General features: G+C 43.6%; 3 protein-coding genes and 3 non-coding genes across 9 annotated transcripts; 2 read left to right on the plus strand and 4 right to left on the minus strand.

Annotated features, from left to right (window-relative positions):
* Nucleotides 1-1,567: 1,567 nt before the first annotated feature.
* LOC133130828 (oocyte zinc finger protein XlCOF6-like) lies at nt 1,568-10,188 on the minus strand. Of its 3 annotated transcripts, XM_061245714.1 has the most exons (8): nt 9,741-10,188; nt 9,563-9,625; nt 8,345-8,458; nt 6,067-8,167; nt 4,280-4,532; nt 3,762-3,874; nt 3,352-3,472; nt 1,568-3,201 (listed from the first exon to the last, which is right to left on the minus strand). In XM_061245714.1, exons 4-8 carry the CDS (start codon nt 6,091-6,093, stop codon nt 1,943-1,945), a joined length of 1,773 nt encoding a protein of 590 aa, XP_061101698.1. In that variant the 5' UTR covers nt 6,094-8,167; nt 8,345-8,458; nt 9,563-9,625; nt 9,741-10,188; the 3' UTR covers nt 1,568-1,942. The 3 variants fall into 3 exon arrangements, with proteins under 3 accessions (XP_061101698.1, XP_061101697.1, XP_061101696.1); XM_061245713.1 differs by lacking the exon at nt 9,563-9,625; XM_061245712.1 differs by lacking the exons at nt 6,067-8,167; nt 8,345-8,458; nt 9,563-9,625; nt 9,741-10,188 and having other exon boundaries at nt 4,280-4,840.
* trnae-cuc (transfer RNA glutamic acid (anticodon CUC)) lies at nt 4,880-4,951 on the plus strand. The gene has a single exon. It is a non-coding gene; the product is annotated as a tRNA-Glu (tRNA).
* Nucleotides 5,288-5,359, minus strand: trnaq-cug (transfer RNA glutamine (anticodon CUG)). The gene has a single exon. It is a non-coding gene; the product is annotated as a tRNA-Gln (tRNA).
* Nucleotides 10,189-12,788: 2,600 nt separating the features above from the next.
* On the minus strand, nt 12,789-14,853 carry LOC133130532 (gastrula zinc finger protein XlCGF26.1-like). The gene is made up of 2 exons (XM_061245186.1): nt 14,733-14,853; nt 12,789-14,589 (listed from the first exon to the last, which is right to left on the minus strand). The coding sequence occupies exons 1-2, from the start codon at nt 14,851-14,853 to the stop codon at nt 12,863-12,865; spliced, it is 1,848 nt and encodes a 615-aa protein (XP_061101170.1). The 3' UTR covers nt 12,789-12,862.
* A 2,925-nt stretch (nt 14,854-17,778) lies between these two features.
* LOC133130826 (oocyte zinc finger protein XlCOF6-like) lies at nt 17,779-26,266 on the minus strand. Of its 2 annotated transcripts, XM_061245707.1 has the most exons (3): nt 25,941-26,266; nt 22,828-23,309; nt 17,779-18,193 (listed from the first exon to the last, which is right to left on the minus strand). In XM_061245707.1, the coding sequence occupies exons 1-3, from the start codon at nt 26,221-26,223 to the stop codon at nt 18,140-18,142; spliced, it is 819 nt and encodes a 272-aa protein (XP_061101691.1). In that variant the 5' UTR covers nt 26,224-26,266; the 3' UTR covers nt 17,779-18,139. The 2 variants fall into 2 exon arrangements, with proteins under 2 accessions (XP_061101691.1, XP_061101690.1); XM_061245706.1 differs by lacking the exon at nt 17,779-18,193 and having other exon boundaries at nt 21,321-23,309.
* trnar-ccu (transfer RNA arginine (anticodon CCU)) lies at nt 19,362-19,434 on the plus strand. The gene has a single exon. It is a non-coding gene; the product is annotated as a tRNA-Arg (tRNA).
* Nucleotides 26,267-26,673: the final 407 nt, after the last annotated feature.

Genomic DNA, 26,673 nt, shown 5'->3' on the forward strand with positions numbered 1-26,673 from the left:
TCTGTAGCGTAGGGGAGAGCGGGGTCTGTTGTGACACGGGGTCCATTGATAGCCAATGTTTTTTGCCCGATCAGGAACAAGCTAGCCAGATCACATTACAATAATACATTGCCAATAAATGTTATATGTACACATTGAAATCATTGTTTTTCAATGTGAACAATGTGATCTTGTGAGCTAGCAAGATAGCAGTAACAAATAATAATCATCAGTGTCATGATATAACAACAGAAACTAGAGGATAGGCTATATGGCAAAAATATGTCTGATTGTGAGTAAGTACTATACTCTAAGTTTCGTACAAAGTGGTTGTAGTCTCGGATGAGACAGGCATTCAAAAATTATTTTGTCGAAATGGAACATTTATTCAGAAAGAAAAGACCAGGAAGATTTCACTCACAATCAAAGACAAGTTCACTTAAGTCTCACTTATTTTATTAGAAATGAATATTTTTAGACTTTTGTCACCTTCTGCAATTCTTTATGAATGAAACCAGTCCACCAAAAAAATGCATATAAAAGCAAGTTTATTTCTAACTAAATCAATTAATATTGTTGGTTGTTCACTTCCCCCTTGGAATAGAACAAAGTGTGGGCTTCAATGAACATGTCCTTTGCATGTTAAGAGCTGCAGTATTTGTTTTGTCAGTCGGGAAATGTACTGACGGGCTGTCTGTTCTGTAGCAGAGCCAAAGTTGTCAGGTCTGGCTCACTGGAGAGGAAGATGTTTGCATGTCAGGAGTCCCACTTCAGCCCAAAATCCAACTGCTATTTACTGGTCTTTACCATTAAAAAAAAAAAAAAAAAAAAAAAAGGCATACTGCAATGGTCCTGTCCCACCTGGACTACCGCAATTATCTGCTGGCTGGCCTTCCAGCACCCGCCGTCAGACCCCTACAATTGGTCCAGAAAGCTGCAGCTCATCTAGAATTCAACATCCCCAGACACTCTCACATCACCCCCCTGCTCACCGACCTCCACTGGCTGCCTGTTATGGCTCGCATCAAGGTTAACATTCGTGCTCACATACCAGGCGGTTAAGGGACCAGCCCCTGCATACATCAATCACTGATCAGAACCTACACACCAGCCAGACCCCTCCGTTCCGCTACTTTGGGAAGCCTGGCACCTCCCCCTCGCCGCACCTGCACTTCTCGGTCACGACTGCTGTCTGTTCTGGCCCCACGGTGGTGGAATGACCTTCCTGTGGATGTCAGAACAGCAGAGTCTTTGACCATTTTCAAGCGCAGACTGAAGACTCGTCTCTTCAGGCCGCACCTTTCCCTCCCTACCTCACCACCATGATTAGCCTTGTGTATGCCATAGCATACATAACATAAGCACTTATGTATAGTTATTGTTGTACTCTGGGTATTCTAGCTGCCAACCGTGGTATGCTAGTTGTTAAGTTGATGTATTTATTCTTCAAGGGTTCAAATTGTATCTATGTGATCATGCTAGGATCGGAACCGTACTGTCCTCTAGGGTCCTCATCGCATTTGCCCCTGTGTTCAATTTGCACTTCATTGTACATCACTCTGGATAAGAATGTCTGCTAAATGCCTGTAGTGTAATGTAATGTAATGTAATGTAATGTAATTGAATGCCTGTAATGTAATGTAGTGATGTGACGTTACATTACATTACATTACATTATTGGCATTTGGCAGATGCTCTTATCCAGAGCGACATACAGTTGATGAGACTAAGCAGGTAAATGTCCCAGTCATTTACCTTAACCACTACGCTACAGGCTGCCCTTTGGGGGCAGCTGCTGGTAGTGGTAATGTAATGTCATGTAATGTAATGCGATGTAGTGATGTAATGTAATGTAATGTAATGCCTGTAATGTGTAAAATGTGATCGTACGGTTCCGCTCCTCGCCACTCTAAGGGGAACTTTGTTGCCCAGAAGGAGCAGTAAAGTCACAGATTTATCTTTCCTAAGAGTGAGTCAGCATGTGTTTCTGAAGAACGTGATTCTGGGAGAAACTCCTGCCGCACAGTGTGCAACTGAATGGTTTCTCTCCGGTGTGGATCCTTTGGTGAGTTTTAAGATTGCATTGATGGGCGAAGCTCTTCCCACACACGTTACAGAGGTACGGTTTCTCTCCGGTGTGGACACTCTGGTGGGTTTGGAGACTACTCTTCGCGGTGAAGTCCTTTCCGCACGCGATGCAGCGGAACCTCTTCTCTCTGTAATGGGTGGACCGGTGCACTTTCATGGAGTCTGCACTGTCAAATAATTTGCCGCAAAGTTTGCAATTTAATCTCTTTTCCCCTGTATGGATTCTTTGATGATGCTTAAGAACATGGAGATGGGAAAAGCTCTTATTGCACACTGTGCAGCTGAAGCATTTCTCTCCCGTGTGAGTCACCTGGTGAGTTTTAAGATTGCTGATCTGGGAGAAGCACTTTCCACACTGATCGCAAGTGAAGGGTTTCTCTCGGGTGTGAACGCGCTGGTGGGTTTTAAGGTAGCCTTTGTACAGGAAGCGTTTTCCGCAATCCGTGCAAACGTACAGTTTCTGCTTCTTGTGCACGTCTTCGTGCGCTTGAAGCACATGCCACTGGGAGAAGGTCTTGTCACACCCTGAGCAGGAGAACGGTTTCTTCCTGCTGTGAATCCTCTGGTGTTCTTCCAGGACGCTGAAGGAAGTGAAACCCTTGCCGCACTCTGAACAGCTGAAACGTTTCCCCGCGCTGTGCTGCTCCTCGTGCGTCTTCAGTTCGAGAGCGTCCGGGAACGTCTTCTCACTGCGTGTGCAGATGAACTCCTCCTCCTCTCCCTCAGTTCTGCAGGGACTCTTTGCTTCTGCTGACGTGTCAGAACTCGCCTCACACGGGGCGCTTCCATCACACTCTCCTGGAGAACCCAGAGGGAACGGCATCTCTGCCAAAATGTCCTCAGGTGGCCCATGGGCAGAGCGCAGCCTCCGTGAAGCTCTGCATCGCGGAGAAGATAAATCGCTGTCCAACTGCGCACCTACCAGCTCCGCACTTCCTCCGAGCCGTACGTTGTTTTCCTGAATCGTTCCTGAGCTGGCGGCCTCGCTCCACCCAGACTGGAGATCCAGCCCCACTGTGGACCCCAGAGGGGGGGGTCCCAGAGTGAGGGGCTGCCCCTCCGGCTCCTGTTTGAGTTTATTTTTCTCACAGAGGGGTCCTTCACCACCACTACCAGCAGCTGCCCCCAAAGTGCCTGCAGAAAAATAGAAATGTACTGAAAGCTAAACTTCATTCAAATAGCAATATGACACAAAGTGACAGGATTTAGATTGAGGGCCTAAACAACTACAACCTGTAATTACTAATCACACATATATCATTATTAATCCCCATGGGATATTACCACAGGTATTCTCCTGGCTGATCTTCTGTTCCGTCTGTGATTGGCTGCTCTTTGGATCCTCTTCCAGCCTATCCTCACCGAGCAGCAGAGATTCAGACCAATCCTGCTCCCCATCTACAGGCTGACACACAGGAAGTGTGAAGATTCTGTGCATCCGAAGCTCGGAACACCAGAAAATCAGAGCCTTCTTCTGAACCCGCCCCCTCACGAACAAAACGCCGACAGGGTGCATGTAACCTATCCCGGACCAGGTTAGACGTGCAGCATATGTTTGCCCGGGCAGTACACCCCGATTTAAACTAACTCCTAGTACGGAAAACCCGGCGTTTAGCCCTAAGGTGAACTCGCTAACGGTATAATCTCGCTTCGCAGCACACCCCCTGTCCTGACCCAAGTTCTGTTGATTTTACCTCGTACTTTATATCCAAGGCATCCAGAGGATCTCTTTCCTTCTCCATGTTCTGGTCATCTTTGGCAGGAGCTGTGCACCATCGCTCGTCACCGACGCGTTCTGTCACCTTCGCTATTGCAAGCAACATATGCACGTCAACAGCACTTCAACAACAACACTTTGTCATCTTGCATCTACGTGAGACCTAACTTACACCTGAAATGTTGTGCTGGTCTGTAACTATAGTGACCTCTCTGCAACAAGCTTAAAACAAAAACGTTTTCACGTGCAATGATTTCCCCCGCCCCCCTTTCTGATATCCATATCCCTCTTGTCTAACCCAAAAAAAATTGCACTTATGATGACTATATGTTTAGAACAGCACTTCATGTGTATTTTCCTAGTTATGGATGTGTGATGCTTTGACTTGTGGAAGAACCTATGCACTTGTAAATCGCTTTGGATTAAAAGCGTCTGCCAAATGACTAAAATGTAAAATGCAATCATATTTTGCATGCAATAAGGTGTGCAACTCACGTCTTTGTGCTTCTCTGAATTCGTCGCAAACCTGAACTTCAAAAGAGATGTTGAGAGAATTGCCCGGCGTTCCCTCTCCGTATCCTCGCACAGCCCTGAGCTCTCCCTCCATCAGCAGTAACTTCGCTTTTAGAGCTTCGTTCTCTCTTCGGCTTCTGCACATCTCCAATCGCAAGGCAGCAGACTCATCATCGACAAGTTTAGTCATTTCTGCCACTGCCGTTTTCGCTAGAACCTCCATGATGGAGGCCACCTGAACCCGAAAAGAAGCACAAGTCGACATTTTTGCTAATTACGTGACCTAGACAAACTATCGCGATTAAAACCTGTTTTTTCACAGAGCAACAATGTGGTGTGAACCATCATAAGGAGGTCAAAAACAAGCCGCAGCAGGAAACCACTTCCGGTGCACGTACTAGGCTTGCGCACAAATAATAAATAAAAAAAACCACATTTTTTTCTGGCGAATTCGCTTGAATTTCAGCCGTTGGAAATTACTGCAATCCATTTTTAAGTGAAACAGATTTTCCGAATACTTCGCAAATCATCTATATTTCTGCGGATGAAATTTGATGGTGACAAATTTCAAACTGACATCAATCCCTGGTGGTCTAGTGGTTAGGATTCGGTGCTCTCACCGCCGCGGCCCGGGTTCGATTCCCGGTCAGGGAATGTCTTTTATTTGAGAGCTACGATCAATAAAGAGCCATTTCCATTGCCCAAATAATGGAGAACTATGCGTATCTGGAACTTTCCCTCGCCTGCCTTCTCAAACGCCCAGCTGTGATACTTACTAAAGCTGTAATCTAGGGTCCAACACTACCAACTGTTGTGACTTCATCCACCGCCAATTCACACTTCCCTACAAGTACGCTTGCAACTAATGTGAGGCCTATGGCAGACGGGTTACCTGAAATCATGGTTGATAAAAACCAGCATACACAACTGCCGCCCATAGAAATATGTACAGCAACAATTGATTTCCGCACGCACAGGTTCCTAAAACACAGGTCCCACCGAGATTTGAACTCGGATCGCTGGATTCAGAGTCCAGAGTGCTAACCATTACACCATGGAACCCCACACCATTAACAAATCACCATGAAGGCTAAGGGAGATTAGAACAGTTTACAAGTTCTTTATAGAAGATTCCATAAAAAAACTGATTGATTACTCATTTTACTGTGTATTGGAGTACCTATGGGGACCCCCGGCGAACAACCGTTGAACCGTTTAAACAAGTTTAAATCTCTACAGGTCACATGATGAAGACAAAATGGTGGTCCCAGTTATAACTATAGGTGGTTAACAGGAAGGTTATTATTGAGCTTATTATTACAATGTGGTTGTACACAAATTCAAAGCACAGTTAACATTTCATGCACAAAATGCAAAAAGCATCTTTAATGATTACTATCACTAAATTAACTGTACACTACATTAACTGTATTTCATGACCCACAATGCATTGTCCTCAATGCATCTTGTGTATACACTTAGGTGGCAAGCCTACATGCAGAGCCACATGGGAGTCCCTGAGCTTATTATTGTAATGCAGTCAACTGGGCCACACCATCTATGCAGCAGAGTGGCGCAGCGGAAGCGTGCTGGGCCCATAACCCAGAGGTCGATGGATCGAAACCATCCTCTGCTAAGTGTATTTTACTTCTGGGGTTGTGTGGAACATTAAGTAAGTAAAAAAATAAAATAAAAAATGCAGCAGCCTCTGCACTACAACATAATGGATTTGAAATGAAACAATGACAATGAAGTTAAAGTGCAGTCACCTTTAGTCTGAGGGTATTTATATCCATATTCCATCAATTTTTATACACATCCCCCCCATTTTAGGGGACGAAAAGTAATTGGACAGTTGATTACGCAGCCGTTTCTGATGGCAAAACGTGTATTTATTGCTTTCTTGGTGCAGGTATAAGAAAGCTTTCTTATGATCTCGCCTTTCGTTTTTCATTCGGTTTTTTCATTGCCTTTGGAGTCAAGGAAGCCATTGTGAGGCTGAGACGTGAATCAAACCTTACGCTTATCAAAATCAACCGCTGGGAACATCATCCGCTTACCGGGATGCTATGGGAGCTGGCCACTGGCACAAGGAGCCAGCTCATGGAGGCCACCATGTTTGCCAATGGGGATTTTGGGGCATGTATACTGGGTATCTAAACATGAAGGGATTAATATGAATGGGGGGGGCGGGGGGGGGGAATCTTCAAAATAGTGTCCAGAATAGAATAATGTCACCAGTGTAAATTCATAGTTCTTAATGGATTTCAACTTAACTTTCAAATTAGCTTTTTGGCAGCAGAAGCTTAAGCCTTTCACTCTCAAAGTGTCATATGGCACTCTCGACCTTTTATCTTGTCAATGACCACTATGCCATTGTTCTGAGCCCCTATTAAAACCCTTTCAAGTTCTGAACTTTCCCAATTTTCTCAATCAAAGCAAAGACCCCCTTGGGATTTGGGTGGAGCCACATAAGGGCATAACAGTGAGAACAGGCCATTCAGCCCAGCAATGCTAAAGATCACTAAAGTGTATCTACTGCTTAGTAAAGAGCCGCAGGGTGTGCTGGTTTTTGTTTACACCTTAAAACAAGCAACCGATTCAGACCCAAGAAACAATGTGATAAGAGTTAACTGTGTAATTAACTGATCAATTTCATTGATCAATTAAGTACTAAGTAACAACGAAAGCCAGCACACCTGTGGTTCTCCAGGACCAGGGTTGCCGACCCCTGGCTTAGTTAAGCAAATCCCCCCATAATCTCCTTTTACTAAACTTAAAGAGATTAAGCATCTCAAGTCTTTCCTCATAACTTTTATCTTTTACACATGGAATCAATCGGTTTGCCCCTCTATATCTTTCTTGTAGTGCGGTCCCCAGAACACAGTACTCTTTAAGTGTGGTCTGACAAGGGTAGTGTATAACTTCCTTAGATTTATATTCATATTGGGCTTGGGGCAGGAAGGGTTAACTGACTGAAATACCTCTGGTAACCACTGACGTTTATGAGCTTCAGGGCCCCTGGTAGTGCAACTTTGTTGCCCAGAAGGAGCAGTAAAGTCAAAGATATAGCTAAAGTTTTCCAGAATTTTGTTCTTTCCTACGAGTGAGTCAGCATGTGTTTCTGAAGAACATGATTCTGGGAGAAACTCCTGCTGCACAGTGTGCAACTGAATGGTTTCTCTCCGGTGTGGATCCTTCGGTGAGTTTTAAGGTTCCATAAATGGGCAAAGCTCTTCCCGCACTCGTTGCAGCGGTGTGGTTTCTCCCCAGTGTGGACACTCTGGTGAGATTTGAGATTAGATTGATGGGCAAAGCTCTTCCCACACTTGTTGCAGCTGTGCGGTTTCTCTCCTGTGTGGACACTCTGATGAGATCGGAGATGGCATTTCTTGGCAAAGCCCTTTCTGCACACAGCACAGCTGAACAGTTTCTCTCTGTGGTCGACCAAGTAGTGCAGCTCAAGGGAGTGTGCACAATCAAATAATTTCCCGCAAAGTTCGCAAATGATGGGCTCCTCCACCAGGGGGCGGCCATTTTGTTTCTGCTCAAGGTGCGACACTGGGCCCTCGTCCTCCTCCAAGCGCAGCCTCCAAGAACCTCTGTAATGCTCCCACTTTCCACCACGATGTCTGTGTTTTTCCAAACTCATTCCTGAGCCTTTGGCCTCTCTCCACACAGACTGGAGCTCCAGCCCCAAGTCCACAGGCAGGGGGAATGTGGGGGTGAGAGGCTGCTCCTCTGGCTCCTGTTTGAGTTCTGCCTGCAGCTCCTTTTCTGTGTCTCCTGCAGGGCAGGGCTGCATGTGCAGCTCCTCCTCCTTACAGAGGGGTCCTTCACCACCTTTAGCAGCAGCTGCCCCTGAAGTGCCTGCACAAAAACATAAATCTTGAACTCTTAACTGCAGTTAATGGGTAATATGTCACACTTTGACTTGGCTTGATGTCCTTCATAGCAGTTAACACGGCAGTTAATAGGCGACATGACACAAGTTGTCTGGATTTGGCTTCATAGCCTTCGCAACTATAACCAACAATGATTAATTACCACAGGTACTCTCCTCGCTGATCTTCTGTTCCGTCTGTGATTGGCTGCTCTTTGGATCCTCTTCCAGCCTATCCTCACAGAGCAGCAGAGACTCAGACCAATCCAGCTCCCCATCTACAGGCAGACAAACCGGAGTGTGACGATTCTGTGCTTCTACAGATTTATCTGCCTCTGCCAGGTGCCTTGGACTCTGACCTGTTTGTGGACTAACTTTATTTTCACGCCATTTGCACTCCAACACCTGCACAACATCTGCTGCTACCGTATATATCTTTATCTGTCTTCTTATTAACGCCATCCCTTGTCGGTTTCTGTCCTTGTGTTTTAATGTGTTCTATTGTACTTTTAATGTCTGTGTTTTAATGCGTTTTATTGTACGTTAATGTGCCTTGGGCTGCAGTGACAATTAAATATCTATCTATCAATCCATCCACCCAGGGATTGACATTTCCCCACGATGGGCAACTGCAGGCACTGCATCTTATTAATCCTGTTTCTGCGAAAAAGCAGATATCCCAATTCATAATACTTCGTAATTCCTTCTCAAAGCATTTTAACGTGAACTCGCCTCAACTGCCACCACAGATGTGAAGCACCCACCGGCGGCCATTTTGCGCCAGAATGCTCACCACAAATCTGCCTTGGTGGAGCGGGAGGAGAGAACCACTTGAAGCCTTAACTTAAACTACTTTTACATCTATACAATTTTGGACAGTATCTTTAAATTATAAAATGTATTCACACAGAACTAATTACTCTTTTTTTCTGATCTGCACAGGAGATAATCTTCGTACAAAAACCAGCACCAGTGGTTTCCTGCACTGAAATCTGCATTATAACAAATAAGTTACACGGTAAATACTGCAGGACAGTGCATCGAAAGAGAGGTTTCAGTTTTGAAGGCGAAGTGTGGTCGCAGCAAATACTTATTTACATTTATTTACTGCACTTTATAGTCATTTATTTGATATTTAGAAACTTTCCATTTCATTATTTTGCATCTTCGCATTACGATGTGCTTAAAACATTTACACAGTACCGTAGCCTACCTGTATAAAGAATATATACTATAGCCTACGCTAAAGAAAAAAATACTTTTTCTTAACTACTCATTGAAGTGCATCGGAGGTCGCCAATGTAACGTTAATGCTTGCGAAATTGAAACCGTCACATTGTTTAAAAATGACTGAGCAACTTTGATAGCATCTTTGGCTGTACCTGTGCTAAATCGCTCGCACAAAGACTCCAGTTCGACAACACTTCCTTTCCCAGCATCCCTAGCTATTGGGAGGCAAAACACACGATCAGCTACATGTCCACACTTTATCACCTTACTTCCAAATTAGAACTGAAATATTACGCATTTCTAAGCAATGGCATACCGCATACAACTTACGTATTCGTGCTTCTTTCAATTCTTCGCAAACCTGAACTTCAAAAGGGACGGAATTGTCCGGCGTTCCCTCTCCATATCCTCGCACAGTCCTGAGCTCTCCCTCCATCAGCAGTAACTTAGTTTTTAGCGCTTCGTTCTCTCTTTGGCTTCTGCACATCTCCAATCGCAAGGCAGCAGACGCCTCGTCGACAAGTTTAATAATTTCTGCTACCGCCGTTTTAGTTAAAACGTCCATGATGGAGGCCACCTGAATCTGAAAAGAAGTACAAGTCGCCATTTCTGTGAGCTATAAACAGCAGCCGCGTATGAAACCAGTCGTTTAGACTACCACTGTAGGCACAGACAAAACTTTAAGCCAGGCAGGTTGTCACTGGAAGACCACCCTAGAAAGGACTGAACACCTATTAGTTGTAGCATAAATGTGACATGTTATTAATAAGGCGGCACTTCCGTCCTTTTGGATGAAGCAGCCGTACCAAGGAAACGACTTCCGGTGCAGGTTCCAAGCGGTCGTAAGAATTAAAACACTGATGTTGTACTGCTATTTTCTTGAACACAACTGTATATGCACCAGTGGTGGTACTAAATGAATAACAAATAACACTCAAACACTGCTGACTACAGTAAAAAATAATAATAATAAAAGCACAAAGTTAATTTAATTTTCAGACTTTATTTAGGGCCATCTTAATAGCTAAATGTCAACATTATAAGTCAGATAATAGCCTAATTGCCAAATTAAAGATTTACATTGACATTGTGCAGTGTAACCTCACCGTTGCAGAAGGCTGTAGTTAAATCCCTGTAGTTTACGTCCTGGTCGATTGTGTCATATATATTTTTTAATGCATCGGTTCTTCATGTTTTCATCCCTCTTCCCTATGACTTCTGCCTTATTGACTTGATTGGCATTAAATCTGTAAATATGCTCCTGTTAAGAACTTTGGTCATGCTATATAATATGCGGGTCTATTTTACCATAGGCGACTGGTCTAATGATTTTACTTTTACGCTAATACAGGTTTCTGTACAATTTAATATCTTTGTATGTAAGTGTAAACTTTGCCAATACATGGCGCAATGGTATATTGTGGTGGTGAGATTAAAATGGGAAATCTTTTGCTGAAAGCAGGGAATTTTCGCTTTCAATATCCGATGGATAAATAGCCTAATGATAATGTAGCCTATTGCTCCATTTATTTTTATGTAGATATTGCATAGTGGAAGGCGATGTTCAGCTTACCGGTAGTTTGAATTTGCTTGTCAACGAATAAACACGGATCGTCTGTGAAACTAACGTTTAAAACTCAATTCCCCTTTGCCTTGATGAACCGATCCTGCTATTTCACGTGATGCGTCCTTCAAATGCTTTAAAAGATTATATAAAATATTGCCCAATTGCTGACATTTTGCTAGGTCTTACTACACTGTCCGCTAGCACCACACGTATTGCTGTTTGCCTTAGTATCATAAATGAGCTATCATCGCATGAAAGATTATGTGGTATCGGATCGGTGCATAGACACGCGTACTCGCCGATACCCGATCCAACTTTTTGGGCTGTATCGGAGGCATTGGTATCAGTATGGGAACAACTCCAGTTGTATTGCACTTTGATCAGTGTCTATCATCTGTAGTTAATGCATTGGATTCAGCCAAATGTTTGGTGCATAGGAACTAAACAACAGCCATTGTACAGTGGACCTGACCCCTGATCTCAAGTGCCAGGCCAACTAATAAAAAATAAATCAGATGACTATTCCCAAAAAGTGAGTTTATATGAATAGCAGAATCATCCCTGCAGCATGAATTTTAGAACGTTTTTGTAGACACTGCAAGGCGGAACTGATTCAAATCTGGTATTGTCACTCAGTGCACTGGCTTCCTCTGATACGGTGGCAATATGTGGCTGTAAAGTAATTTAACCCCAGGAGCATACACCGTTAGCCCCCATTTTCTCAGCACCCATACAGATGGGAGCTTGTGGGGGGAAAACTCATGCATTGTTCCCAAAACAACTGTCTTCCTGAACCCCTTGTAAATCCCCTTCCTCTCACATTTATATCAGGGTGCAACGTCTTTTACGGCACAGGAAGGTTTGAGAAAGCACGGCCTGCTGGGCTCATACATTATTCTCTTGGATAATATTCATATTTGGTATTATTCTGATTGTTTCAGTGCTACTGGTCTAATTTCTGTAACAGCATACCTAGGACACAATAACCGTCCAGGAACCAAGGGGAAACTATGTGGAACTCTGTCCCAGTGAAAGCCATGTGCCTCAACTCCCCTGATCAAATCTCGCTGCCTGGGGAGGCCTGGCTCCAAATTCCAAATGGTTATAAACGCCAGAGGGTTAATTGTGGACCCATTCGAATGGTCAACATCAATGGCCTGATTTTGGATTTAAGGAGACCAAACCAAGCAATCTGGGAGGATGCAATCAGACTCCCGTGCACACCGTGCATGTAACTTCTATATACAGGGTGTCTGTAGCCAGACCCCCATATGTAGCCTTTTTTTAACCAGTTATGACTTTTTAAGACTCTGTGATTGGGTTTCTTTTGTAATACTTTCATGTATATTTTATTTGAAATCAGAATGTGATTAAGTAAGTAATCTGCGTCTTAAATTTGATCTGTGTGGTTTCGCTTACTGAACACTCACTGTTACACAGGGAATGCTTGGTACTCTCCTCGAGTTGGTCTAGGGAGGATGTAACATAGATTTATTGGCCCTATTGTGGAGATTCTGGAGATCAAAGTCGATATTGCTGCCACAATAAAACCCTCTTCCTTGTCTTGTCTGTTCAGTTCAGTTGCCAACTTACTCTCAGTCTCTTCAAACAGTGCAACATGCTGCACTTAGCTAGATTGTACAACAAGGAAGGTCGGCCAGTGCTGCAGGAATTTATTTAGCAGAGATATTATTTTTGCAGGTCAAACAGTGCCAACTACTGGTCAGTGAGAGGGGATAGGTGCTGAACTGGCTCAGAGTAATGTGACAGAATATAACAAATAAAGATTTCACAAAAAAAAGGAATAATAATAATAATAATAACTTTTATTAACTTTTAGTCCCAAAAGGTATCCCGGGAATGATTTCAATTCATCCTGAATACATTATTTATCATCCTGGGACGTTGGGATGCTTGTTATTCTGGAGTCCTGATGGTGAGAAAGTATGTGTCTCTGAAGAGAACGATTCCAAGAGAAACTCTTGCTGCACAGTGTGCAACTGAATGGTTTCTCTCCCATGTGGACTGAGGTTTGGTGAGATTTAAGAGCGGTCTTCTGGGAGAAGCACTTTCCACACTGCTCACAAGTGAATGGTTTCTCCCCTGTGTGGACCCTTTCGTGATTTTGAAGATGGCCCTTCACAGAGAAGCCCTTTCCACACTGCTCACAAGTGAACGGTTTCTCTCTGGTGTGGACCCTTTCGTGAGTTTTAAGACAACTTAACTGGGCAAAGCTCTTCCCACACTCATTGCATTGGTACGGCTTCTCCCCAGTGTGGATTCTCAGATGTTGCTTAAGAACACTGAGTTGGGCAAAGCTCTTATCGCACACTGTGCAGCTGAAGAGTTTCTCTCCTGTGTGAGTAACCTGGTGAGTTTTAAGACTGCTCTTCCTGGAGAAACACATTCCACACTGCTCGCAAGAGAACGGTTTCTCTTTTGTGTGGACCATTTGGTGAGATATAAGTTGATATATTCGGGTAAAGCGCTTCCCACACTCGTTGCAGCAGTGGGGTTTCTCTGTGTGGATACTCTGATGTTGCTTAAGAGCAGGGAGATAGAAAAAGCTCTTATTGCACACTGAGCAGCTGAAGCATTTCTCTCCTGTGTGAGAAACCTGGTGAGTTTTAAGCTGGCTCTTCCAGTAGAAGCACCTTCCGCACTGCTCACAAGTGAAGGGTTTCTCTCCTGTGTGAGTAACCTGGTGAGTTTTAAGATGGCTCTTCTTGGAGAAACACTTTCCACACTTCTCACAAGTGAACGGTTTCTCTCTGGTGTGATCGCACTGGTGGGCTTTAAGGAAGTCTTCACACCTGAAGCGTTTTCCACACTTTGCACAAACGTAAAGTTTCTGCCCTGCGTGAGTGTTTTCATGCGCTTTAAGGACGTCTGACTGGGAGAAGCTCTTGTCGCACACAGAGCAGGTGAACGGTTTCTTCCTGCTGTGAACCTGCTCGTGCTTCTCCAGGACGCTGGAGGAAGTGAAACCCTTGCCGCACTCTGAACAGCTGAACCGTTTCCCCGCACTGTGCTGCTCCTCGTGCGTCTTCAGTTCAAGAGTGTCCGGGAACGTCTTCCCACAGCGTGTGTAGATGAACTCCTCCACCTGTCCCTCAGTTCTGCAGGGACTCTTTGCTTCTGCTGACGTGTCAGAACTCGCCTCACACGGGGCGCTTCCACCACACTGTCCTGGAGAACCCAGAGGGAACTCTGCCAAAATGTCATCAGGCGACCCACAAAAGTGTTTTTTCTCTTGGGGGCGGCCATTCTGTTTCTGCTCCAGGTGTGATGCTGACCCCTCGTCCTTCACCGAGCGAGTTCTGTCATCTAACCGGGCGTCTCCATGCTCCGAGCTTCTTCTGCGCGGTCTTTTTTTTTCTTGAGTAATTTCCAAACTGCTGGCCTCGCTCCACACAGACTGGATCTGCAGGCCAGAGTCTACAGACTCCAGCAGGGGGAGTGTGGGGGTCAGAGGCTGCTCCTCTGGCTCCTGTTTGAGTTCTGCTTGCAGCTCCTTTTCTGGGTCTCCTGCAGGGCAGGGCTGCATGTGCAGCTCCTCCTCCTTACAGAGGGGTCCTTCACCACCACTAGCAGCTGCTGTCCTTGAAGTGCCTGCACAAAAATAAATATATATCTTTATCTCAACTGAAATTAATTGGTAATATATCACAACTTGATATGGCCTGATATCCTTAGAAACTAACCAGTGATGACTAATTACAAATATATCATTATTAATCCCCATGGGATATTACCACAGGTATTCTCCTCACTGATCTTCTGATCCACCTGTGATTGGCAGCTCTTTGGATCCTCTTCCAGCCTATCTTCACTGAGCAGCAGAGATTCAGACCAATCCTTATCTAAATCTAACATTTTTGATCAAGGATGAATGCCGTAATATATTAAACCTGGTTTAAAAAGTGGAATGGTCACCAATGGCTACACTGAAAACTGCAATACATGTCAGAATATAAGGGTGTTACACGTATGCAGAGATGTATGAAGTTAGTACAGTTGGAAGTGTTGTATAAACAAAACCCACTGAGTACCAAAGCTAAATCTTTGTAGGAAAGTTTATTAAGGATGTAACTTCTGTGGTTGAGGGTCAGGTTACATTTCTGACACCAGTTTCCGAAAGAGTGGACACTCAGCGAGCACCTTATTAGGTAGACCTGTACACCAGCTTGTTAATGGAAATATTAAATCAGCCAATCATGTGGTAGCAACTAAACGCTTAAAAACATGCAGATGTGGTCTAGATGATGTTCAGCTGTCAGAATGAGGAAGAAATGTGATCTAAGTGAATGGTGGTGCCAGACGGGGTGGTTTGAGTATCTCAGAAACGGCTGATCTCCTGTGATTTTCACGCACAACTAGAGTTTGCAGAGAATGGTGTGAAAAACTAAAAACATCCAGTGAGCAGCAGTTCTGCAGGCAAAAAATGCCTTGGTAATGAGAGAGGTCAGAGGAGAAGGGTCAGACTGGTCAAAGCTGACAGGAAGGTGACAGTAATGCAAATAACCACACGTGCTGGGCTATGCAGAACAGCATCTCTGAACACACAACAAACCTCTTAGTGGATATGCTACAGCAGCAGAAGACCAATAAGTCTAAAAAATAAGTCTAATAAATACCTAATAAAGTACTCACTGTGTGTATATGTGCCAAAAATGGTCACATTTAATATTCCATGGGTCATATGTCAGCTAACGTTATTCGTTATTAGCTAACGTATTTATTTCTACACATTGAGAAAGTGTTCTCAAAGGACTCAATTTATAATTTCAGGAAAATATGGTTACTTTTAGAGATGTGACCCCCAAAAATTGGTCCCCAATGCACTTCTAGAGCCACGCTTGTCCAAAACGAAAGCAGATACCGTTTCTGGATGCAATATATAAAAAAAGAATAAGCTACATGTAAAATTATGCTTGCATACAGGTTTACAGCCTATTATATATGCCTTTTCTTTCCAACGATAAAGGACCACTTTTTTCACGGGGACACGGAGCGAACTGGCTCTTCCGGCAAAACGAAAATTCAAATTTGCACTAATTTTATATTTCATCATTGTCGACCAACACACAAAAAGAACACACACTAGAGCTACTTAAACAGCTACGACTGACAACAAAATACACTTTTAACAAAAAGTGCGACCACATTTTCATGTAGGCTAATAAGGTGTGCAACTCACGCATTTGTGCTTCTCTGGATTCAACCTCAACTTCAAATGAGAGGTTTAGAGAAATGCCCGGCGTTCCCCCTCCATATCCTCGCACAGCCCTGAGCTCTCCCTCCATCAGCAGTAACTTCCTTTTTAGCGCTTCGTTCTCTCTTTCGCTTCTGCACATCTCCCGTCTCAAGACAGCAGACCCATAATCGACTAGTTTAGTAATTTCTGCTACTGCTGTTTTCGCTAAAACCTCCATGATGGAGGCCACCTGAACCTGAAAAGACGACATTTCTTGTAAAGCACACGAACAATCTACGGAACCAACTAAATACAACAGACGCGCATGAAACAGCCCTATGGACTTGTGTTGTGGGAGGATCTTCTTCTTTAGTTTTTTTTGGCGGATGAAGCGTAACGTTAAAGAGAATATCGCCACCTACTGGCCTCGTATGTCCCGTCTCCCAACCCAAGTTTCTCTTCCGAGTTCCAATCTCTTTTACCCGTTGATACAACATTTCACTCTCTGGATAATATTATTCTGCACTGTTAAAGTTCATGTTCAACATTCTCTTTGACATTGCATTCCTCACACGTATCTGAACTATGTTTAGCCATCAAAAATAAAGTTGAATGGAACCCTGTATGATCAAATCAGTCTTTATAGTATTACCTCTTCTCTTCTGCACTGCCTCACATTAATGTGCAATATTTCATTTTCTCTTCAAAGCAGGGCCATCTTTGTGTCAGCACCCTCACCTCCATCTATGCCAACATGTGCAGGGAGGAGCCGACAATATTTTCTACATCAATGTGTAGTTTTTTCATGATATATTTGTATGTGAAACATTGTTTGGAGAAAGGGGTTGTGTAATTGTTTGATTTCCCGATTCACCGTAAAAAAAAAAAAAAAAAGGTTCTTGATCCAGGACAAAAGCAAAATGCTCTTGCCTGCTTCTATTGATTACCAGGGCAAATAGTGTGCATGTGTCTGGTGTGTAGGATAAGAAACAAACAACCGTCATTGACTGGAAACTTGTTCCAAAGGTTCTGCAGAGTGAGCCAGCAAATTGATGCATCGGCAATATTAACACATTCCCTTATCAAGACCTATACACCAACAAGACCCCTCCGTTCTGCCACTTCGTGCCGTCTGGCGCCTCCCCCTCGCCACACCAGCACTCTCACGCTCATGACTGCTGTCTGTCCTGGTCCCACGGTGGTGGAACGACCTCCCGGTGGATGTCAGAACGGCAGAGTCTCTGACCACTTTCAAGCGCAGACTGAAGACTCTTCAGGCTACACCTTTCCCTCCCTAACTCACCACCATGATTAGCCTTAGGCTGTAATGGCACTTATGTATAGATTGTATAGATATTGTTGTTTTTTATTGGCTGCTGTATCGTTGTACTCAGGGTATTCTAGCTGCCAACTGTGGTATGCTAGTTTGGAAGTTGATTGTACTCTTCAAGGGTTCTGATTATCTGTATGTTTACACTAGGACTCAGAATCCTCTCAGGTCCTCTTCGCACTTTGTTATGCCCCAGTCTAGAGGTGTCTGAGACATAACATGCAAAAGGACCCCCATCTTCCCCAAGTCCCAAGCAACCAGAAGGACAACTGAATGAATGTGAAAAAGAACCAATATTTAATTTAACTAGGATCAAAACTGATACAAACTGCATTAAATCTCAGGGTGAACGCAGGCCAACATAATAAACAAAACCAATGGCTCACTGGAAATAATAAATCTAACCTAACCAAAACAAGAAACACAACTTACAGAACCCTTACCTCCCTACCTAGAGAAAACAGGAGAAAACAAGATCAACAAAAATAGCAGTTCACCCTTACCAATGCAGCAACCCAGAAGAACAAAACTAATAACAATTTCAATGTGACCGGTTGGGAGAGGAGGAAGATGAGAGTCACCCAAGCCCGCCATCTTGGAAGCTTTTATATCCCCCTTCCCTCTGGCGCAGCCAATCACCCTCCAGCAGCACCAATCAGCTCGACCAATTGGCAGCACCTGCTGCACTCCTAGGCACCGACAGGGAGGAAAGTAGTGTAATGTAACACAAGTGCAGCAATTTAGCATTACAATGTTGAGAACGTCGCTAATGCATTTGATTAAGCCAAATGTTTGGTGGATAGGACCTAAACCACAGCAAATGTACAAAGGACATTGAATTGGAAGGTGTTATTAAAAGGTATCCAACAGATGGGTTTAAAATTATTGGTCTCCCCCCACCTAGCATTGGCTAAAAAAAGGTTATCGTCCATGGTTTGAATTGAGTTTAGAATGGAGATTCGCCATACAAAACTCAAGATTAAGCTGGGTCTGTGAAACTAGAGTGTCATGCCAAACATAAAATTATAAAAAGGTTAGACTACTATTCCCAAAAAAGTGTGTTTATATGAATAATAATAATAATAATAATAATAATAATAATAATAATAATAATAATAAATACAACCGCAAGTGGTAATTAACGGGGTCCAAACACCAGGCCAATTTGAGATGAAAAGTCACATATTGCATGAATGGTAAAAAATAAATATAAATAAATACAGTCAACACTTTCTTTGATAATTATTGAGTTTCAGAATCCACAGATTCTTTCAAGCCCAATTTGGAGAAGATGAGCAAAGAATCTAGAGTCAAGTTCACAAAAGTAGGTTTTTCAAATGATTCAAAATGGATCTTGAGGTAAAGTTGTTTTGGCTGAAGGGTATTCATAGAATAATGTATGATTTACCATTAACCACAGCCAATGATAAACTCTGTAAAAACTGGCTTATTTTTCCATAATGGCCGACTGATTCCAAATTTCACACAGGAGTACCAAGCCATAGGTCAATACAACCATTACATTACATTACATTACATTACGTGGCATTTAGCAGATGCTCTTATCCAGAGCGACGTACAACAAAGTGCACACCAACCAAAATTTCATGATCGGCCATTGCGAAGTCTGTCAAATGGCAGCTGATGTCTGAATGGCTGATGGCAGCCATGTTTTTTAAGATATCTTTTGATATTTGAACATCCTGTTGGAATCTTGCACAGAGATGGAAGACAACAAATTTAGTTAATAATTCAACGTTATTAGACCTAATCGTAAAAATTACAGTACTTTTTCCTGTCTTCGTTAGAACATAAGTGTCCCAGGCCTAGCCTCTCATACATGGAAGAGACCACAGTGCCCCAGTGGCCTAATGGATAAGGCACTGGCCTCCTAAGCCAGGGATTGTGGGTTCGAGTCCCATCTGGGGTGGACTTCTCTTTTGGAATGGTAACGGAGCGAGGCAGGAGAGTGGTGCAGTGGAAGCGTGCTGGGCCCATAACCCAGAGGTCCAGGTTTCCCCGCACTGTGCTGCTCCTCGTGCGTCTTCAGTGTAAGGGCGTCCGGGAACATCTTCCCACAGCGTGCGCTGACCTCCACTCCCTAGTGGGCTAGCGTTTAGGATTCTGTGCCATCACTGCCGCGACCTGGGTTCGATTCCCGGTCGGGGAATGTATCTTAGAGTAGCAATCTTGGGCTGATCCGGTGCCAAGCAAAACGGACTTTGTATTCTGTTTGTTCTATTTCCAGCCAAGGGTTTTGTTGATAATTCGGGAATAGCCGTTTAACAACATATTGAAGGTGGTTTGCCAGGCAATAATGTCTTCTAAGGCCCCAAGGTCTTTGCTTTTTGAAAATATCATTACCGTATCTGTAACGTCACACATAGAAGCTATCCCAACAGCCAAAGTGATAGTTCGGGGAACACACGTAGAAAAATAAAGAACTTTAGAAATAGATAAATTAGCGATTTGGCTATATAGATTTAGTTGACAAGTTAGTTACCTAGTAGTACACAATGGGGCTATATTATATTAAACAAACACAGCATTCAAGTAATTTATCGTTAGCTAGCCAGCTAGCTAGTCACTAATCTTCAATTTAGTCAGCTAACACTAGCTAACGTTGATGTTATTTAATGATGATATTTCAATCATAACCTTTACCTTTTACAAAATAGAGGCTTATGAATTTCACTTAGAAGTAAATTCACCACACAAGCTATCCTAACACGATCTTCGCAGCACATTTTCCAGCCTTGGCAGCACAATGGCGTCTTTATAAAAACAGATTTACTAGTAAAACAGCCAACGGGGTGCCAACGCCAAACAGATTGGCGCTTCTGACAGGCGGGCTTTTGACGCACATTTGGAAGCTTTAATACAGTGGCAGCAAAACAGAAAAGAATGTCTTCGTAACAGCAGACTGAAAACCTGTGGGGTGGCCAATCACATTTTAGGGGTGGCACCGGCCACCCAAGCCACCCAAGCCACCCAGCCACCCCGTTAGAACCGCCCATGCTCTCCAAAGCCAAATCTCTTTAATGTAGCAAATAGGAAGCTCCAGAAATCTCCTGAGGCCTATTAAGACAACTAACATAACTGAAACTACATGCAAGCAGGCACAGAACAAAGTACACAATCACATAACAGCGTTGTATCCAATAGGCCTCAGATGACCATTGGAAAGATCTATGGTTCATTAGCATTTTCTAGACTTCCGGATCAAAAAATCTGGGAGAAATGAATGGGGTTTTTTGAAATCCTTTGAAATTTGGATTTGGACATTTGTAATTTTGTTTGTATATGGAAAAAAAGAATGCTATTCATCCAATGTTTATAGTAAAAAATCTGTAAATTTAAAATCATCATGCACAGTGCTGTATCTGACTGTATTTTCAGTTACCATGAATGACAATTTTTTTTTTACAGTTTTTTTACTTAATGTTGAATATATAGCAAAACTTGTATTTATTCTTGTGATAGTCAGTGTTCTTGTTGGTCATTTCCATAGGTTATTCGAAATATTGTATCTACACTGGCAGCCTAAAGTCTTATTGTCATAAATAACTATAGTACGTGTGCCTAGATGCACCAATGTCGGTAAACAATAAATAACAATACAAATATATTAATTTTATTTCTAATATGATAATATGGGCTAATTTTTTTAAAATCAACCGGCATGAATTTTTTGTCACAAAGGTGTCCTGGGAATGATTTCAGTTTGTCCCGAACACATTATTGATCGCCCCAGGATTTTGGGACACTGTTAGTCTGGAGTCCTGATTGTGAGAAAGTATGTGTCTCTGAAGAGTGTGATTCAGGGAAAAACTCCAGCTGCACAGTGTGCAACTGAACGTCTTTCTCTCCCATTAGGATCCTTTGATGAAATTTAAGATGACCTAGTCGGGCAAAGGTCTTCCCACACTCATCGCAGCGGTAGGGTTTCTCTCGTGTGTGGACACTGGTGATTTTTAAGACCGCTCTTCTTGGAGAAACACTTTCCACACTGCTTACAAGTGAGCCTTTGGTGGGTTTTAAGATTACCTTGTTGGGCAAAGGTCTTCCCACACTCATTGCAGCAGTGCAGTTTCTCTCCAGTGTGGACACTCTGGTGAGTTTTAAGATTGCACTTCATGGAGAAGCACTTTCCACACTGCTCACAAGTGAACGGTTTCTCACCGGTGTGGACCCTTTGATGATATTTAAGACTGCACTTCACAAAGAAGCGCTTTCCACACTGCTCACAAGTGAACGGTTTCTCACCGGTGTGGACCCTTTGGTGAGTTTTAAGATTGCTCTTCACCAAGAAGCACTTTCCACACTGCTCACAAGTGAATGGTTTATTTCTGGTGTGGACCCATTGGTGAGTTTTAAGACTACCTAGTTTGGCAAAGCTCTTCCCACACTCGTTGCAGCAGTGTGGTTTCTCCCCTGTATGGATTCTCTGATGCTGCTTCAGAACATGGAGATAGCCAAAGCTCTTATTGCACACTGTGCAACTGAAGCATTTCCCTCCTGTGTGAGTAATCTGGTGAATTTTAAGCTTGCTCTTCGAGGAGAAGCACTTTCCACACTGCTCACAAGTGAAGGGTTTCTCTCCTGTGTGAGTAACCTGGTGAACTTTAAGATAGGTCTTCTTGGAGAAGCACTTTCCACACTGCTCACAAGTGAAGGGTTTCTCTCCTGTGTGAGTAACCTGGTGAGTTTTAAGATAGGTCTTCTTGGAGAAGCACTTTCCACACTGCTCACAAGTGAACGGTTTCTCTCCTGTGTGAATAACCTGATGAGTTTTAAGCTGGCTCTTCTTGGAAAAGCACTTTCCACACTGCTCACAAGTGAACGGTTTCTCTCCTGTGTGAATAACCTGATGAGCTTTAAGATAGCTCTTCTTGGAGAAGCACTTTCCACACTGCTCACAAGTGAACGGTTTCTCTCTGGTGTGAACGCGCTGGTGCGATTTAAGGCAAGCTTTGTCGGGGAAGCGTTTTCCGCAGTCTGTCCAAATGAACGGTTTCTGCTCTGTGTGAGTGCTTTTGTGTGCTTGGAGGACGTGTGACTGGGAGAAGCTCTTGTCGCACACAGAGCAGGTGAATGGTTTCTTCCTGCTGTGAACCTGCTCGTGCTTTTCCAGGACGCTGAAGGAAGTGAAACCCTTGCCGCACTCTGAACAGCCGAACCGTTTCCCCGCACTGTGCTGCTCCTTGTGTGTCTTCAGTTCAAGACCGTCCAGGAACATCTTTCCACAGCATGTGCAGATGAACTCCTCCTGTCCCTCAGTTCTGCAGGGACTCTTTGCTTCTGCTGACGTGTCAGAACTCACCTCACACGGGGCGCTTCCAACACACTGTCCTGGAGAACCCAGAGGGAACGGCGAAATGTCATCAGCAGGTCTACCAATGCTCGTCTCCTCAAGAGGGCAGCCATTCTGTTTCTGCTCGAGATGTGATGCTGACCCCTCATCCTTCTCTGAGTGTGGCCTCTGAGAATCTCTGTAATGTGGAGGAGAGAAGTTGTCGTCTAAGCTGGTGTCTCCATGCTCCAACGTTCTTGCACCCGGCCTGTTTCTATTCTGAGAAATTCCCAAGCTGTTGGCCTCACTCCACACAGCCTGGAGCTCCAGCCCCAAGTCTGCGGACTCCAGCAGGGGGAGCGTGGGGGTGAGGGGGTGCTCCTCTGGCTCCTGTTTGAGTTCTGCTTGCAGCTCCTTTTCTGGGGCTCCTGCAGGGCAGCGCTGCATGTGCCGCTCCTCCTCCTTACAGAGGGGTCCTTCACCACCATTAGCAGCAGCTGCCCCTGAAGTGCCTGCACAAAAATACAGATATCTTGAAATCTCAACTGCAGGTAATTGGTAATATGTCACCATTTGACCGCTTGAAGTCCTTAGCAACCATAACCAGTTATGACTAATTACAAACATACCATTATTAATCCATCCATTATCTGAACCCACTTATCCTGAACAGGGTCGCAGGGGGGCTGGAGCCTATCTCAGCATACATTGGGCGAAAGGCAGGAATACACCCTGGACAGGTCACCAGTCCATCGCAGGGCACACACACACCATTCACTCACTCACACACTCACACACTCACACAATTTAGACTCTCCAATCAGCCTAACATGCATGTCTTTGGACTGTAGGAGGAAACCGGAGTACCCGGAGGAAACCCACACAGACACAGGGAGAACATGCAAACTCTGCACAGAGAAGCCCCGGCCGACAGGGATTTGAACCCAGGACCTCCTTGCTGTGAGGCGGCAGTGCTACCCACAGCACCATCCATGCCGCCCCCCATTATTAATCCCCATGGGATATTACCACAGGTATTCTCCTCACTGATCTTCTGTTCCACCTGTGATTGCCTGCAACTGGCCAGGATGCACCTGACCACAATTTGGAGAGCCACAGTAAAGGGTCTGAATACTTACTTTTTTTTAAATAAATGTGCATACATTTCCAAAAACACCTTTTCACTTCATCACTATGACACTGCCCATGAAAATTAAACCTTCAACACAAAGTGTGCCAAAAGAGAAGGGGTCTGAATACATTCTGAAGCCACTGTATATTTTAATTTACATTATAAAATAATTGTATGCAGCAAGTCATTGCTTGAGACTGTGGTTTGAAATTAGATTTTTTTTTAAAAGGTTGGTGAGGGTGGATGCAGTAATAGATTAAACCCTGTTTAAAAAGTGGAATAGTCCACAGTGACTATACTGGTAATTGCAATTTCAGATAAAAGGGGCGTTACAGGTATGTAGAAATGTATGAAGTTAGGATAGTTGAAAGTGTTGCAGAGACAAAATCCACGAGAACCAAAGCGAACTCTTTCTAGGATGTAACTTCAACATACCCGAGGTACAGAGACGTGTTACATTTCTGACATTGGTTTCCGGAAGTGTATATGTGCCAAAAAAGATCTAATTGAATATTCCATGGCTGTGTCCGAAATGGCTCACTATTGATTAATTAGTGAATGTACATACAGTGCGCTATATAGTTTACTAAATGAACAGTTAATTCGGACAGCAGACGTCGTCTTTTGCAAACAGCGTCGTCACGTAGGCTACGCGCTGCAACATATAGCCGGGAAACCATCCACAAATATCATATAGCCGGTTCTGAATACAATTACTCCATACATATTTAACCTATTTTTTCTGTCGCAATGCCCAGTCAAGATGCAGCTCACTTAACCTTACGGCGTTTAATTTGTATGAATGAATGGAATTAATTTTTACGAAAGATTAGATTTAAGACAAAAACTACATGGCCTTGACTTATTTTATGTGTGGGACATGTAAGGGACATGAGTAAACATCTACAACAAATCCCCCCTACACATTTATGTGCGAATATCTCACAGAACACTGCTTTAGAAGAACGATGTTGGCGCGTTTCCGATAGACTGGGTGTAACCTACTCGCTCGTCACAAATAACGTTAACATTACAGCATTTAAGCTAGCTAACAAACAGTGCCACTTACGGGGCGAACAGGGGTTTGGATTATTGTTTAATGAATACAGTATGTTATATTAGGGTAGGTGTACTTCATGATAATGCCGAATCAACGTGGCAAAACCCAGAAGAGTTGTCCTTTAATTACAATTTCTCCTGGACCGGGCCATCGTCCCTCACAGCTTAAAAGGAGGATGAAAACAGGTTTGTGTATAACACAGTTAGGGAAAATTCTGATCGCAAAGCATTGTGGTTCGTATCCACCTTTCTTGTGACCATGTTGTTAAGTGGGCCATGGTTGTTCACTAGATGTAACGGTGCATTGTGGGATATTTCTAGTGCCCCCAATCTCGTTTGCTAGTTGAATAGTGAGCCATTTCGGGCACGTGTGTCATATCTCAGCGAATGTTCTTAGTCACGTGTTTATCGCATAGACTGTACACATTGAGAAAGCGTTCCAAAACGAATCTTATTTACAAATAAAATACGCTAAAGGTTTACCTTTATAGATATAGATGACCCCCCCAAAATGACTCAAAAAGAAAGAAAGAAGGAGTTCTAGGACCGAAAATAGATATCTATTCTATATACCAGGAATAAAACATTTTACATGCTACATACAAAATAATTACTATACGTTTCTTTCCAAAGTTATGGACCTCTAAAATCACATATCATGGCTCTACCGGCAAACTGAAATTGAGCATTAAGTTCAAATGTTCTGGAACTCCTCATTGTGGACCAACACACAGAAAAACAAAACAAAAAACAAGAGGTGCTGTGGTGCAACCTCCCGAAGTTGGTATGGAATGACCCTTCTACGTTGGAACTGCAACTGAAATATAGCACCGTGCCCAACTAGAGCCAGGCTACCTCTCTGCAAATAAACAGCTACGATTAGCAACAAAACTGATTTCTCGTGAAATGAGCGACCACGTTTACATGTATGCGAAGCCGGTGTACAACTCACGTCTTAGTGATTCTCTGAATTCATCGCAAACCGGAACATCAAATGAGAGGTTTAGAGAATTCCCCGGCATCGTCTCTCCGTATCCTCGCACAGCCCTGAGCTCTCCCTCCATCAGCAGTAACTTTGTTTTTAGCGCTTCGTTCTCTCTTTGGCTTCTGCACATCTCCAATCGCAATGCAGCAGACCCGTCATCGACTAGTTTACAAATTTCTGCTACAGCCGTTGTTGCTAAAACCTCCATAATGGAGGCCACCTGAACCTGAAAAGAAGCACAAGACGACATTTCGTGGAAATTACTGTAACTATCTAGGAACAACAGACGTGTAAAACACCAGTCCAGCGGACAAACTGTGCGAGTGTCTTCTTTTTTGATCTTATTGAGCGAGTTTACAGTACGTTACGGTGCATATTGCCACCTACTGTACCGGAGTGTGATATGACTTCACAATTGTTATCAGTGGTTCCTAAACTCGGCCCTAGAGTACCCCTGTGTATGTGTATGTTTTTGTTCCAACCCCAATTGCCATTGAATAATTAGAACAATCCGGCTTAATTAGGTGTTTGTCATCTTAATATGTATTATTCACACACACAGCAGACAAACAGTTTCTCCCTTCTGTGAGAGACCAACATTGTAGACCAACATTGCTTCTCTGAATTCATCGCAAACCGGAACTTCAAATGAAAGGTTTAAGGCCCGGACACACCAAACCGACGGTCGGCCGCGAAGCGC

This window comes from Conger conger, chromosome 6, assembly GCF_963514075.1.
Source record: "Conger conger chromosome 6, fConCon1.1, whole genome shotgun sequence".
NCBI classification, from domain to species: domain Eukaryota; kingdom Metazoa; phylum Chordata; class Actinopteri; order Anguilliformes; family Congridae; genus Conger; species Conger conger.